General features: G+C 40.7%; 1 protein-coding gene across 6 annotated transcripts in view; it reads right to left on the bottom strand.

Moving 5' to 3' along the window:
• Window positions 1-16,398, bottom strand: part of HIVEP2 (HIVEP zinc finger 2) — a 134,865-nt gene that overhangs the window by 17,207 nt on the left and 101,260 nt on the right. For all 6 annotated transcript variants that reach the window (XM_038175826.2, XM_072035959.1, XM_072035958.1 and 3 more), the window contains 3 exons: window positions 11,271-11,315; window positions 4,336-9,961; window positions 3,409-3,563 (listed from right to left, as the gene is read on the bottom strand). In XM_038175826.2, coding sequence (XP_038031754.2) covers window positions 3,409-3,563; window positions 4,336-9,750 — 5,570 coding nt within the window. In that variant the 5' untranslated portion in view covers window positions 9,751-9,961; window positions 11,271-11,315. The remainder of the gene's footprint in view (window positions 1-3,408; window positions 3,564-4,335; window positions 9,962-11,270; window positions 11,316-16,398) is intronic.

Below are 16,398 nucleotides of genomic sequence, written 5' to 3'. Positions count from 1 at the left end.
GAAAAATGTTGTTATGACATCCTCTGCCTGACCTCATTCTACCATCTTCTGTCACCTCTCAGGTCCCCCTGGGCACAAAGTCAATTAGACAGGAGTCATCTCTTTGTCACTCATATGCACAGTTCTTAACCACAATTGACCTTGACTTTCTAAGTATGCTCCACCAGCACAACTGCAAGAGAAATGACACAGACAATTTTGACATTTAAATATGGTCTGGTCCAAACACTGAAGCACGAGAAATCTGAGTCTATGGTGAATACCTTTCCTAGCCCTCAGGAATATTAGAGCTTACTACTAACTTCTGCTTCTCTCAAATCTTTCAATGACTTTCCCTTTCCCACTACACAACTTTCATGAGACTATGGTCAGTGGTACTCTGAGCTTGATGTGAATGGGGCTCTAGAGCTAAAAAGCATTCCTAAACCTCAGAGTCATGCAATTTCTAATTGAAATGCTATTTTATTGGGGATTTTCAGTTAGAATCTATTACTGATAGATATACAAGAGCAAACATAAAAAAACATGCAATCTTGCTGTAAGCTGGTAAAGTCACTAAGCAAGATGTCAGATGAGTGGGAATGTTCTCTATCCCTCCCTTCTTTCAATTTCACACTGTGAGTATCTAACTGTAATGTAGCAACTACCAAACTTCAAGTTGCTGATTTTCACTGAGGAATATTGCTTCATACTGCACCAAGGTTTGGTAGTCACAGCTGGTGGAAAGCCGATTTTGTGATTTAAATAATTTCATTTGAATCAAGCCACCTGCCAGAGGTAATAATATGGTTGTTAGCTTCTTCCTTCAAAAACCCCTCTGCTGTGATGCTTACAAACAGCTCTTGACTTCGGTGCAGCACGTGATGTGGTGATGTGCTATGATATCTACTTTTCTGCTGAACTCTGTTCATTCTGTTACCTCACCTTCTCATGGATCTCCAGTCCCCAGCCCTATCTATTTGGTTTTTTAAACCTACTTGTACCTGTCATACAGGCGCTCCACTCCCCTGGCATAGAGCATCAGCATGACTACACTTCCCTGTGTAGTGGACAGACTTTTCCAGGAACTGAAAACTGTGATGGCTGCAGGTCTTTCTCAACCGTGAATTCTGAATTGCCTTCTCCACATTCACAGAACCCAAATAATCAAGAACTATAAGTAAATCCACTTCTTAAGACAAACAAAAACTAGAGGAAAATACCCTGCTGAAACAAGATATCACCATGCATGCTTGTCTGTCTGGGGGGGGGGACATGAAACAAACACAACAGACATCTGCTGCATAGTTCAGTGCACTGCTTGTGTGTGCTCAGGTGACGCAAAGATGAGCTTGATGAAAGCAGAAGAGAACAGAGTAGAACAGAACAGCTCTACAGACAAGAGCAAGCAAGCGTGAAAACCCACCCATGTTAAAAAGCTAGCTTTCAGAAGTCACAAACAAAAACCTGAAGAGGAGGATAAACTCATTAGTCAGGACAGAAAATAATGAAAGACATGGTTATAACATGTAAAGGATATTTGATCCACTAAAGAAAAAAACAACAGCAACCAAACTAATACAAAGAAAAAATCTACCCTTCCAGAAACAATTCCTATAAAATGTACATTAAAATGAAGATCTATAAGGAAAGGGTGGACTGATTAACACTTTATCACCACATTCACTGAAGCTTTGCAGTTTTTATGATCCTATTAGGGAAGTATATTGCACAGATTATTTTTCCCCCTCCCCTCTTCCAACTCCAGAAATTAAAGTGTGTATCAAGGTTTCTCTCTTTTTGTTCCACTCTAATGAAGTAGAGTAAACATAGCCAAGTATTACTAGGAGGTATGTCTGGCTGACATGAATTATATGCCTTTACACAAATAGTTACATAAACCTTATTGGCGTACAAGGAAACTTAAGATGGTGTGAGTAATGTACAAAGTTTCTTAAAAAAATGCTAGATGGTAGAGTGATCTGTTACAGCCCATGCTAATCTGAATCTTTCTAAAAGTTGCTTTTCTTAACAAACTTTTACTCTTCTGACCTCTCATCATGCACCTTAGTGCAGACTATCTTCAACTGACTGATCCAAATTCAGAAATGATACGTAGTGAGAAGCAGGCAAATTTTATTCTTCAAAGTGGGTGTGAATCTAAGCAACAGCTCTTTAAATTTCTTATGAACTTAGACTCACCCCTGAATTTGGGTCACTCTCATGTAGCCGCCTTACTGACTGGGGTATTAAGTTCTGTAAACCTACAGAGAACAGCCACGATCAGGGTGTCTGGGTTAGCATACCTATAACAATTTCCAAAATAACATTTCCAGTCTTTCAAGCAAGATGTAGGCTATACCCTTCCATTGTTGCAGACTAGAAAGAAATGTTAATGTTCATTTCATGGAGACTATCCAAGGGTCCAAGGGGATTCAAAACACACCATGGGAATGAAGGACACCTGAGATTTTAGAGTACCAAATGATGGGGGAATGAAAGGCATGTACAAATTCATCACATCTCCATCCTAACCTATTTAATTATCCCAATAACACATCACTATGAGACCATTTGGGTGTGGTAAGACTAAAATAAACAGCTTGTTCAGCCACCTGACTATTCACTACTAACCTTTGTCAAATTAATTGCATCTTGGCAGAATTCTTTAAAACAAATAAAACAATATCTTACATTTTAGAGTATACTCCAAGAGAGGCAAACAACTGTCCATATTTTTTTTTTTTTTAATAACAAGCTTCGTAAGCCTCAAAACATTGCTAATGGGCTTTCAGGTCTCCTTTCTCACTCTCTTTGTTAGTTGTTTCTATTATTACATGAGTAGTAGATGGCCATAGTAAAATTAAGCATTGTTTTATCAACCTTACATGACAGATCTATGGATTAGGTTTAGATATCATAGATTTCATTGCTATCTTGCTTTTACATCTCACATTTTATCTCCAGAATTCAAAATCCAGTAATGTAGTATTATAAGAATAAGAGTAAGCATACCTAGCTAACCAATTCAAGTAAGTGGAGGCACACAGAGTCTAAAAATGAAGGATGTCCTCACAGAAGCCATTAGATTAAAAAAAAAAAAGTATAGAAAATGACAAAATGTTAAGTGTCTATCCATTTATTTTTGACCTAAAGAATGAAAGTGACAATTTGGAGTGAGTGCTCTCACACAGATATAAAAAAATATAATTGTCCTAATAGCAAAGATTGTGCCAAGAGTAACTAACTATACAGGTATCCTGTAGTTTGTTTTAAGACTGACATATACACGAAACAGAAAGAAGCTTGGGAGCTAAAATACATAGCAGAAATACAGGAGACTGTTTACATCCCAGTTCATTCATGTTCATTTTCAAATCTTTTTAAAACAACAGGCTGAGCTTGACATTTCCAGTTGCATTTTCTTACCCTCCTTCAAAGATTTTAATTCGTATCGGCTCAGTTTGTTTGGATGTAATGTCTTTATCTCCATGAATGTCTCCTTTTACTCTTTCTTTTATAATATTCCCCACTACTTTCTTTTCAAGCTTGCTGCCAAACAAGAAGAATGGCTCGTGTTTCATCTGTAGAACAAAGTCAAGGAATGGTGTTACTGCTGGAACACACAATAAATGCACACTTCATTTCAAGTACTTTTAACATTCCAGGTCAAAGCCAAACTCTCATTTTGGTGCAACTCTATACAACGAATTAATTTGTCCCATTCAATTTGATGGCGAATAAGAGAGGGGGCAGCATGGACAAATTTATTGAGAGTCTTGACAGAAAAGACAGCACCATATCTTTCCCCAGGAAAAAAAAATAATCATGGAAAATCGAGATGGAAAAGCCTTAGAAGGTAATTTATTGCTATTACAGAATTTTCCCTGGCACCATTATCTAATGCTTAGTTCATGAGGAAGAGTCAATATGTAAAAGACATTAAAATGACCTGAAAATCCTTATTCAATTTTAACTTAATCTTTACTTATGAACTTGCACGGATGTTTGTGTCTACTGTTTGAATCAGGACATGGCAAAAAGGTAGGAAAAATAAAAGGAGATAATGTATTGGGTTCTGGCACATGTGAAGAGAGGGCTTTAAAAGCCTCACTTTTCACAACTGATTCTCAAAATGGAGACAGAGGCAACAGAAGTATCAGAGTTTGCAGAGGGGTAAATCGAGGCTCATAAGTTGTCATGGGAAGATGTTAAAACCTGATTTCTCAATGGGGATATATTTATATATATATATTTTTTTTTTTTGGGGGGGGGGGAACCTTACATTTCATAGTCTACAAGTATTTTCTCAAATAAAGATATATGAATTTAATTTTATTAAAACCTCTTATTTACCTGAGCAAATTGCTTCCATGCACTTGATGATGTCAGTTTACCAGCTCCAGGTCTATGCATAGCAGCCAGAGTATAGATTTCTGTGGTGTTTTTTTGCTTGGACCTTAGAAGTGCTAAAGTGGTCTTTGTACTTAGCCCAGATGGGTTTGGGTTACATGAACTTATACACCATGAAGCGTAAACAGAAGACTTGAGGGTTGGTTGCTGAATGTAATTGGGTTTTGTATAGTTTAAGAAACACCAGCTCACAGTTGTAGTAGTGCGAAGACTTGGGAACTGAAGGATCTGCTGAAAATCTGCTACATCTGTCAGGAGAATGGTAGAACCTGTGACTTTCCCACTGTTATTGGATGCCATCTGGACTAGCATCCCAAGAGGCATTTTCTGATGTTTCAGTTGGTCTTCCGGCTGAATTTCTCCTGGTGGCAATGAAGACCTCTGTGGGCTCATGCTCATATCTGAGGCTGTTTCATCCACATCCAGTTCTTCTGGCGAGTCTCGTCCTTCAGAAGGGCCACTGGACTTTTGCCCTGGTGATGTGGAATCAAAACTTGAAAGTTTCTCCCTGCTTAGTGGGAAAGCATCAGCTGTCGGAATGCTGACAGGTGGGTAATCTTGAGATGATGAGGATGACAGTGGTGAAGAGGATGACATGGATGGCAGACTTTCTTTTGGCTCAGTAGTACAGCTCTGCCTTACCAGTTGAGGCTTCTGCATTCTTGGAAAATCTTTCTTTATATCGGAGTTAGTTAACTCAACAGCACTTAGCTCCTCAACTATCTGCCCATACATTTTTTCTTCTTTGACTCGTTTCTGTTGCTTGGTCTCCATGAAGAGCTCCAAGCTACTGGCAGGTGAAAGCATCCGTTTGCCTCCTCCCAAGGTAGAAGCCATGTCAGAACTGGAAGTCAAACAGAGGGGAATCGAGGGCTCCAGTCCAAGTGATAGTGTCTGCGGCACTTTCCACAAAGGATATTTTTCTAGCCCTCCATGCTGGCCTAGCATCTGAGCTATGTTAAATCCAATTCCGTGCATTGTTGCATTGGTTGCCAATGTTCTTTGAGAAACAGTCTCATCAACTTTACAAATTACAATTGCGGGACTGTTGCTTTGTCCAAGGATCTGGGAAATGCTTGTGTACATGACACTACCATATGATGGCACATGGGTTTGAATCCTGACGGGAACAACTGTTCCTGGCAAAGACTGTACAGATCCATCAGATGGGGAGTCAAACTCTGTCTGAAGATGCTGCTCAGAGGAGGTATTGGTCGGTTTAATGCTATGATCTGACTGGTACTTCGCAAGAGTACTTTTTGAATACTGCCCAGATGTTCCTGAGTAATGCTGGTATGCTTGCTCTTTAGCATGTACATAATCAGCTGGTTTCTTTCCAATAAACTCTGAATTATGTTCCAGGTGATAACTTGGAGGAACGTCTGTTTGGAAAGGTGGCTTGACATAAGACTTCTGCAGCTGTTGTACAAAATGATGCTGGAAATGTAGAGGTTCTGAGCATGACTGCCACAGGACTGGCTGCTGAGATGGTGGCAAGTGAACCATGCAGACAGTTGGATATGGGAACTGAAATAGGGCGTTATGAATAGGGGGAAATGGGACCTTATCCTGATGTGCAAATAGCTGCTGCTGCTCTGATGGATGTTTGCTGGAAATATAAGGTGCTTGTTGGATCAAGGGAGTCCTTAACATTTCTGGGCTATCTGCAAGAAGAGCCTGTTGCTGGGCAAGGTGGGATGAGCTATTACTAAGCTGAGCACAAGAACCAACAGCCTGTTTTCCAGAGTCATCCACCTGAATGGGCTGAAGTACAGAGGAAGGGGAGTGATGCCAGGCAAGCTGGGAGGAGCGGAGACCAGCCTGTGCGTGTTCCATCTGTTCCTGCTTTATACTTTGTTCTGTGCTCTGATCAGTCTGGGAAATCTCTGGAAAACCACTAAAGGAAGCCTGGCGAACCAAGAAGCATTTCTTCCTTTCTCGTGATGGAGATAGTGCAGTAGTAGGTGTCCCAGCTGAAGAGGCATGAGACAGGTTCCCATAATCAAAGGATTTACTTCGGATCTCTGGGATTTCAGCAGCGTGAGGACAGGGCATCTGTTCAGACGAGCAGCGTCTCATTTCCCTCTGATGGTGATGCCCAGGGACGGAAAGTGAGTAAGCACCAGCTGGAACTGTTAAAAACTCTGACTGTTTTCCAAACTCATCTTGTTTGGGAGGTGTGATGAACTTCATTGTTTCTTCTCTTTCAAAGGACATTGAAAAACTTGAACTGTGGGATAAATTGCTTTCTTGGCTAGGGCTGCGAGAGAGGCTTGTACCTGTGGACTCAAAGCTAGACTCTCCAGAGGAGTGCTCCATGTCAGCCAGCCGTAAGCGCTTCTTTTTGGGTGGTAGCTTTTCAGCTGGAAGTTGAGAAAGGGTTTCACTTCTCTGGGGCCACTGGAATTCTTCTGTGGGTCTCTCCTGCTCTTTGTTCTGCACTTCTTTTTCCTTTTCAGGCTTATCTGGCTCCTCTGTGACACGAATTTCAGGTACCTGTATGTTGTGCTGGCGAACCAATCTGGGCTGCATATGATACGGCTGAGGTTGCTGGGATGGAGGTGGCTTACTGGTGTCAGCATTTTCTGTTTGTGGAGCTCGGTCTGGGCTCATGGGGGACTCAGAAATCTCACTCTCACATGTTTCAGATGGTGAATAGATCTTATCCTGCTGGCATACAACATGTTCTGTAGATTCAGACCTTTCAAATGAGTTTGGCCTGCTCAATGAATTTGTGTGCTGAATGACAGAGATGACATTTCCAGGGGGCTTTCTAGTTAGCGATTCTGCAGTCTTTTCTTGCTCTGCAATTAAGGATGAGTCTTCCAGAGAAGCTGCAGGACTTCCAGACTGCAAGTAAGGCCTGCACATTTCAAAACGCTCTGCATGGCAATGGGCAGAATTGTCTAGACCTTGAAGGGAAAATCCACTCCTTGGCACATCCTGAATTTGGGATTTGGGATCAAAGTCCAAAGGCTGAATTCCTCCAGTGGTGCCAGTTGTACTGCTGCAAAGCATGGGACTGTCCTCCTCATCTCCAACACTCTCCTCTTTCCTGCGCTTTCTGTTTTCAAAAGTTGTTCCAAGCATGGATGGCACTGCCTGAGACTGTCCAAGTGGATCAATGAAGTACTCTCCCCCCTTGTTTGCTCCACCTAAGGATGGTGAGTCCCTGTAGTTTTGCTTCTGAGCTTCATATTCTTCCCATTTTCTGTAGTGCTTTCCACTGGCATCATAGTCATAAAAGGTCTTGTCTCCTGCTTTCTTCTCTTTTGAGGATGGTCCTTTGTCACCTGCTGGTTGTCTGCTGGAAGCAATAATGATATTTTTCCCTGGTCTTCCATGATAGTCTGAATCTGAGTGCCCCTCCTGCACAGAGGGCAGTTCAAAGGCAGCCTGTCTTCTCAACATCCTTTGGTGGGATATTCCCACTGTGCCAGGGTAAAATACATCATCTGAGCCAGTCATCTTCTCATCAAAAGAATGGCTGCCTCTCAGAGATGGGGGAATACTTAGGCTGTTTGCAGAAGAGGTTGGCATGGAGTTACTTCTAATAAGAGGAGAAGAATCTACTGGGGGCTCTAGAAGGACAGGCACCTCACCCTGCTGACCGGCTTGATACAAGTTGGATTCACTTTTGATGGATGATGCAGCCTGGGATTGTCTAGATTCTGTATTGCTGCCTGGATAAACTTGTGTAGATTTAATAGTGCTCAAATTACTGGAGTCAATGAGTTCTTCTTTACCTGGAGTAAGCTGAGAAATATGTTCCTCAAGCATCTTGATATCCATTCTGTTATTTAAGAGAGGTAATGGCTCTGCTTTACCCTTTCTACCCATTAAACTGTGTTCCTGATTTGTTGTGGCTACCGTTAGTGCTGTCCTTTGATTAATCCTATAAAACTTCCCAAAGATGATCTCTTCGTAAGACTTTGCATTAGTATTTGGTGGGCTTATTTGCTGCTCAGCACTTTCTGAGCGAGAAAAGTAGCCAGAGTCAGTGCTTCCTTTACTGTGTGGGCTCAGGAGGTTTAATGACTGCTCAGAATCTTGCCCTTTTTTCTCTGAGAGTCTTAGTGCAAGTCGCTGTTTAACTGTGTGAGAGTCATCAGACTTGGTACTTAAGGATGGGTTTTGCAACATATCAGAGCCAATATAGGGTGAACTCTCACTGGGTAACTGAATTCCACTTTTAGGGATAATCAAAATGGGCACTTTCATTGGCCCCACCAAGGACTCTTCCATGGAGGAGTGAAAACTGCCTCTGCTAGCAATGTCCAGGGGGAGCTGCGGAACAGGGCTCATTTTGTCAGACCCTTCCACAAGCAGTGAGCTCTCCTCATCAGTGTCTGTGCTCTGCTCACCATCTGAATGTATTTCGGCTTCCACATCAATGTAACTGGCATCTAGGTCCAATTTGGAGACTGCTGATTCTGTGAAAGGTACCAGTCCTGCTTTAATTGCATGGGCATGTGACTTCCTGTGCTTGTAGAGGTTGCTCTTCGTCTTGAAGGAGAAACCACAAGGAACACAAGGGTATGGTCGCTCCCCAGTATGAGACCTAATATGCTTTTTAAGTACACTAGGTTTGGCACAAGCCCGATTACAGTAAGGACAAATGTATTTGCCAGGCTTTTTGGGTTTGTGCTCCTTTTTGTGAGCATCTTCTGATTGTTCTAAAGATTTCTGTGAATATTGGCTGTACGCAGGGTTCAAACTTGAAATCTTCTTCCTGGAGAAACCTCCACTATGGCTATGCATATGAAAAGGAAACAAGTCCTCTGAGGCAACTGATTGCAAGTGGCTAGGAAACTGCCAAGGAGGGCCTTCCAAGCTCTGATGTGGCTTTATGTTGTGCAAGAAGCCTTGTGGCAATGAATGCTGTGGGAAAGAAAGTGAATGTTGACATGAGTAAGGAGTTGGACGATGCTGTGGATATTGCTTCTCCGTGACTTGCTGTGCAGCCTCATTCGATGATACCAGTTTCCCAGAACTAAAAAGTTGTGCTGATGCTGTGTTTCCAATTTGCTCGTGATCTATTTGTGGTTGCCTCTGTACTTCTTGATTGCCAAAAGTGCTCATCTTAATAACAGCTGAATGTTCTTGCCTCCATCTACTTGGTACTTTAGCAGTTTCTCCAGACCTTGAGGTAGCTTTTTGCCCTATAGCTGTGTCCCCAGAGTCCATTTTGTTACACAAGGTCTTAAGTGCTAGTTCACTTGAAAGCTGTGCAGACTCATGGAGTGTGTCCAAAGCTGTGCTTTTTAAAGTTTTGTTGCTCCCATTTTTCCAGGGCTGTTGCAAGTTCACAGACTTTTCTTTCTCTTTGGAACTTTCCACGCAGTAGTCTATAGGCATTAGATTTGTGTCTGTACACTAATGTGATTATTATACAGTCCTGTTCATTGCATGAACTTTCCTAAACAGTTTATTATACATTTGCAAAGACTTGTTATAGCATTTGGACATTTTCCATTGTTATTAAACACTGAGATGCAGAATGACGCAGAGATATTTGTGATCTACTAGAGCAAGGTTCTCTTCATCTCCTCCATGGTGACACAGGTATCTGTAAGGAAAAAGAAAAAAAAAAAAAAAAAAAAAAAAAAGAAAACCCAAGCACCAGTTAATATAGCTGGGCAAAACAACATCACTACAGTTGGTTGTATTTTTATTTTTTTATTGAGCCTTTCATTAAAAATACTAAGAGACTTAAGTAAAGGTAACTGCATTTCACAAAATCCCATTTTGTGAGGAGACACAGTAAAGAATTGTTCCAGAGATTTCACACAAGTGTACTCACTACTCAATAAAAGCCCTAAGAATAGAAAACAGTGATCTACACTTTCCAACTTGAACAGTAATTTTTGAAGGCTTTCTCAGGACAGTTTAAAGAGGTTTGATTCTCAGAACGTCTGACATCTACTTTCAAAGACCTTTCAGCAAATCACTGCTGAAAATACAGTCCTAACCCCATCGGCAGGAACTACCTTATCCAATATTACTCACCTGCAGTTCAGACATGCACTTTAGTCACCTGGCTTTCCTCTTAATTCAGAGGATGGTGATCAGTACTTCTAGAGGAGAAATCTTTCCATATTACAGTGTGTGCTTCAGACGTATGTGATGTCTATGCATATGGCCCTCGACTTTGGAGATGCCTGTTTCTCACTGTTGGCTAGGCAGAAATCCTAGATGACTACCTTGGATAATATTCCAAGTTTTAAGATGGCTATAGTGAGGTACTTCTTACCTTATATCATCTTTTTCTTTTTTTTACAAGGAAGTCTTGATCACCTTTTTACACTACTTTTATACAGTCAAAAAAGACATCAGCTAAGCCTTCTGAACACAACAGTATTAGTACCTTTCCACATCTCCATCTTCCAAACACCATATTACATTTTAGCAAGAATGTATTGCTAGAGGTAAAACACATATTAGAGGAATGAGCTCTGACTGTTTTATGTGCCTTAAGCAGTTTAGATTTCAATGTTCAAACATTTCTATCCAGCTGATACATGCAGTTTTTATGCTTAAATGCAACAGGATTCCAAAGTTCTTTTACAAAGAAGAAAACTTGGAGGTATGACGTTCACAGGTAAGTACAGCATTTGAATTAGAAGAACAATGTAGGCTTCCTGCTTCTGTATTATCCAAATAGAGGATATTTTCTGGATGAAACAGTGCAAATTATAAAGTTGCTATTTTACAGTAGCGAGAAAAAAAGGTTATAAAAAGAAGCAGTATTAAAGATACTTGAATATTTTTAATTCCTATAGTGCAAAAACTGAATTGGGCTTGAAGAAACATTAGAGAAGTACAAGAAAACAATAAGGGAATGAGAATATATGCCTTTTTAGGTATAAAACAATTACCTGCATCTTCTGGACATCTAATAGGCATGACTGTCTTCAGATTTTCTGTAGAAAAAAAAAAAAAAAAACAGTCATAAGAAGTTATTGATATTAAGTATATATGCTGAAGAAAAGTTTCTATTATTTACAGTAGAGGCCTACCTGAAAATTTCATTTATCCACCCATTGGGAAAATGTCACATCACATCTCAGAGATCTGAGCAAGCACATTTTGAAGAATATGAGTGGGAAGCTTTTTAAAGGTCTTTTAAGGATAACTGCAAATCTAAACTGATGTAGTCTCATGTTCCTTAATCAGTAAAAAGAGAGCTGCCCAATGTTGCTCTTCATTCCTACACCTTTGCTAAACCTGGATTATTCCTGAATCCCATTGGCAAATCCCCTTTCAATATCTCACTCTAGCTAATACTTTTAGGTCTTCTAGGCTTCTCATTAAATGTTTCAGGGACCAGAATGAAATCCTGGCCAGGATGTCACCATTAAGGTACAAAAAAAAAAAAAAAAGTAGTGAAAACAAGTAAGCTTCCAGACCAGTTAACACCAGTGGGATAGTGCTCAAGAATATGTGGCTTCCTCAAAAGAGAAACCTACAGACCAAATACATATCTAAAAGACTTATGTACCTGCCATAATTTGCTACTGCAAGTTACTCTTTGCATTACAGAAAAGACCAGCACAGGGAATGCATCTGAAAAAGGAAAACTGAGCAGCATCTCTCTAGCTGGAAGATCAGTTCTCCCTTACAGTAAAACGAGGATTCTCCCTTGCGGTTTTCGACAAATCCAATCTTGAAAATGTATTTTGTTTTGTTTTGTTAAAAATGAGGTTTTTTCGATATTCAACATTTCTTTAGAAGACAAAAATCCAGGAGGACAAAAGCCAGAGCATTTCCATTTATTTTTATACAAAATCCTTAGAAATATTGTAAGTATTAGCTGCAGAGGATGGGATATGGGTTAATATAATAACCTCCAATTAGAAACTGTCAGAAAAACTACCAGTACTATTATGTTTTCTCCACTGAATAAAACCAACAGATGATGAAATAGTAAAGTGTATAAAAGAAAAAAATGTATCTAAAAGTCAAAAAAATAGCTCTCTGTAATCACTTACAGTAAGTGCTAAAAATACTTATTTAATAACACTTTCAAAGAAAGGACATTAGTAAAGCCTGATGATTTGATGTTAATAGAATTACTACTGTGCCACCAGTTATCAATTATTTATTTTATAGCACAAATAAAGCTAAAAATATAACTATAGAGGATTCCCATATAGTACAAAATAATAGCAATTTATTAGACGGAAACCGCAATATTTTAGGTCATGAAGTCATTCAGCTTTGATGTGTTAATGGATTTTTAAATAGTTTTCTTGTCTGATCCTCCATCAGCAAAAAGACAAAATGTAATTCAAGAAAAACTTTAAATTTTCCTAATTTGCTTCTTCATATTAAAAGTGTCACTACAAACGTAAAAAATAAGCCTTATGCACTATATACAATATATGAGAATTGGTTATGATGGAGCAGATCTGCAGTTCCTTATTAGCAAATGGCAGGCAAAGGGCTAAAAATTTTGGCAACCGAGCTAAACCAAGTCTCATGTCAGCAGTGATGCTAACACACAAGCACAGAAGTAAAGGGAAATATAGCAAGTGAGGAGCAGGAACAGGGACTAGAGGCAATGTTCCTAAGTGAAAGAGCATGAAGTTATAAGCCATCTTCAAAGAAAAATACTTTTTTCCATATTGGGCAATTTTGCAAATGGTGAAGCAGAAATTTCTAGAGGATGGAAGCATCTTTTCTGTTCCATATTCCCTCTGCCAAGAACATCTTCAGAGAAGAAATCTGCCAGTCACAGAAATGTGACAGCAGTGGTTTTATTTGAGCAAAAGATGATGCTAATATACTTCCATCAATTTCCAGTTCTGGACTGAGACGTCTGCTACAGAGTTCAAGTCATTCTGTGGTCCTGCTATTTTCAGAGTGCTCTATATAATTTTTCAACCTACACTATGAAACAGGTATAGACTAATTACAGGGATTATTGACGGCTTAAGCTTGGTCAACGTCACTCTCCTGGGGAAAATAAATCCCTTTCCAGAATCAACATAGCCATTTCTGGTTTGGTTTGAACTCCCATCCATCCTGTGTCAAAGATTGTTTTAATATCCTTTCTTTCTTTTTATTTTTTTTTCCCTAATGCTAAGTTTTACTGGCCTAAATGGAGAAATCCAACAGGAGACTTCCAAATTTCAACAGATTAATGTTACTCCTTTAGCAAACACTGCAAATATACTTGTCAGCATTGCTCTTCGTCAAAAATACCCTCTTCAAATAGACAGAAACTCCCGATATTTCAAATACTTCATATTTCAAAGCAGGGAACTACGGATGATAAAAATGTGCATTCCCTTTAAAACCTCTGGCACCGTTCGGCTTCTGTGGAGTGGCTTGGAGGAGCCCACCTAGGCGGATCAGACAGTGCACCGAGCTGGGCTGAGCTGAGCACCTCGCTCGCCATCAGCTGCGGAGGCCTCGCTGGATGCGGGCCAGGCCAGGTTCCCGTAGGAGCGCGGCCTGGCAGCCGGATCCCCTCAGCCCCGCCACGCCAACTGCGCTATCTGCCTGCTTCAAGCCCGGGCATTTCACTTCTCTGCGGGCTTTGAACATGAGAAGATTACTGGGAGACTGGGAACTGTATTTATGTCAGATGCACCTACTAAATCAAGACTTTTAAAACTTTCTAGAAAAGGAGCATTATTCTGTCACTCCCGTTCCTGCGGTGCCTCTGCGAGCTGCATGCAAGAGACATAGATCTGGCTGGCTACAGAGCTCCAAGATTCTTCCTTCCTTTCTTTTCTTTCCTTTTTTTTTTTTATTATTTTTTTGTATTTTATTTTATTTTTGAGACCATTAAAATGGTTACACTCAACAGCTTTAAAATAAAATTTGGCAAAATACAACTTTTACTACTTCTCAATTTGTAGCTCGTATTACAGCTCTTGCAAGTGAACAAATTGGAAGCTTATGTCTTCCCGGCTAAATCCTGAGTGCACCATACAGAATAAATATTGACTCTAGAGTAAGGACTAAGGGTCAGATCCAGCCGTGCTTTAAATCTTTTCTGTCCAGCACTGCCAGCACAAAACCGGCCTAAAACCACCGTAACTGGCCCCTAAGGGATTCTTATTCTATAGGGCAATCGTTAGTACAGACAAGCTGCAGTGGCTCCTATAAAATCCCAATGCTCACTCACAGACCTCTGCCAAGACCCTTATTAGCCAAGTCTAGTTTATGTCTGGGACAAGCCCAACAGCCAGCCAGCCTTGCAGGGAAGGGAGGCCACCTCTGAGCACTTCCCCACCTGCAGCTGAGAATAAAACTGAGGGGGAGCACACCTCCGGCTTGCCATCCTACCCCGTGTTTCCCTCTGTCCCACTAATGATATCCCCCAAAGAGCTGTTTGGTGTTGGCATCCCAGTGGGGAGGAAAGAAAAAAAGGGGGGAGAGGAGAGGAGAGGAGAGGAGAGGAGAGGAGAGGAGAGGAGAGGAGAGGAGAGGAGAGGAGAGGAGAGGAGAGGAGAGGAGAGGAGAGGAGAGGAGAGGAGAGGAGAGGAGAGGAGAGGAGAGGAGAGGAGAGGAGAGGAGAGGAGAGGAGAGGAGAGGAGAGGAGAGGAGAGGAGAGGAGAGGAGAGGAGAGGAGAGGAGAGGAGAGGAGAGGAGAGGAGAGGAGAGGAGAGGAGAGGAGAGGAGAGGAGAGGAGAGGAGAGGAGAGGAGAGGAGAGGAGAGGAGAGGAGAGGAGAGGAGAGGAGAGGAGAGGAGAGGAGAGGAGAGGAGGAGGATTTGTCCATCCTTCTGTGTAAGGTTACATATTCATTTGTGTGCTGAGTTTGGTTTTGCACTGTAGCAAGGTAACAAAGGAATGTAGTCATTGGGGTATGTTGCTTTGGCATTTTGCACAAATGAAAAACCAAACCAACCAAACAACAACAAAAACAAACACGAGACGAGCAAATTCAAGCTTTTCATACTACTTGATACCACACTTGATAATGCCATCAGGAAGTGAACTCCTTTTCTTCACTTTTTGACCTTTGACTTACAAAAAGATAAGGAAAATGAAACGCTTCTTAATTTTCCCAGTTTTGTAAAAAAAAAAAGGCTACCCACTCCTGACCAGAGAGATTCTCTTCATATTTTCAGCAGTCCTTGGCTAGGGGTCCCTTCTGACTGTGGTTTTGTAGCTGGCCTTCTACCTGTCTGTTTGAACACCTCTAGGAATGGCTGTAAATTCCTTTGTCAACCACTGGCACTTGGCAAAATTTTGCTTTACTGGGAACGCAAAGATGCCCGTGCTTTTGCTGCAGTTTGGCAGGAGCTGAGGCATCCTTTTACAGACGCAATTTCAAGAAGGCAGCCATTTTAAGATAGGTTAGGTGCATTTATTTTAATCTGCTACTTTCTGTACTGTAACTACTGTTGTTACCTCTTCATACTTGAAGACACTGCTCTGACTTGATCATTTAATTCCACCCCAGATGTTCTGCCTGCCCTCTGGATTTCAGTGTTTTATTGAATGCATTGCCATTTTCCAAAGCTAGCAAGAAAGTCACAGTTTTGAAAATACCCTAAAATATTTAGAATAACACAGATTTTTAGAATTGGGCAGCTGAACTAATCTTTACAATATTTTTAAACATTATTTAAAAGTACTAGAAAATATAAAAACAAGTACTGCTCAGCAAGCACATACAGTATGCTGTGAATTTACTATTAAATATTCAAACAAACTGTACTAAACTTGCTTAAGGAGAGGCCACAAGGCAGAATCTGTTACTGAGATTAGCTGTTACTCATTTCTTTGTTGGATAAACACTTCTCATGTGAGTTCCCCAAGAAGTCAGGAACCAAGGAGGCTGACTGAGAAGATGAAGTTACAGAAGCATCCAGAGCAGAATATTCTGGCTCTTTGCAACTGCAAGCTCTCCATGACTGAATATGGTTTTAGGCTTTTACTCTCAAGTTTCTAAGAACACACTTTGGTGTCCATGGTACCTACTGGTTCCCAGAGACAGGATCTGTGCAAATAAAACTAGAAGCTGTATGAAATCTGGTATCCTGAT

Source organism: Anas platyrhynchos, chromosome 3 (genome assembly GCF_047663525.1).
Source record: "Anas platyrhynchos isolate ZD024472 breed Pekin duck chromosome 3, IASCAAS_PekinDuck_T2T, whole genome shotgun sequence".
Lineage (NCBI taxonomy): Eukaryota > Metazoa > Chordata > Aves > Anseriformes > Anatidae > Anas > Anas platyrhynchos.
The sequence above is the reverse complement of the archived record's forward strand: the minus strand, read 5'-3'. Positions and strand labels throughout refer to the sequence as shown.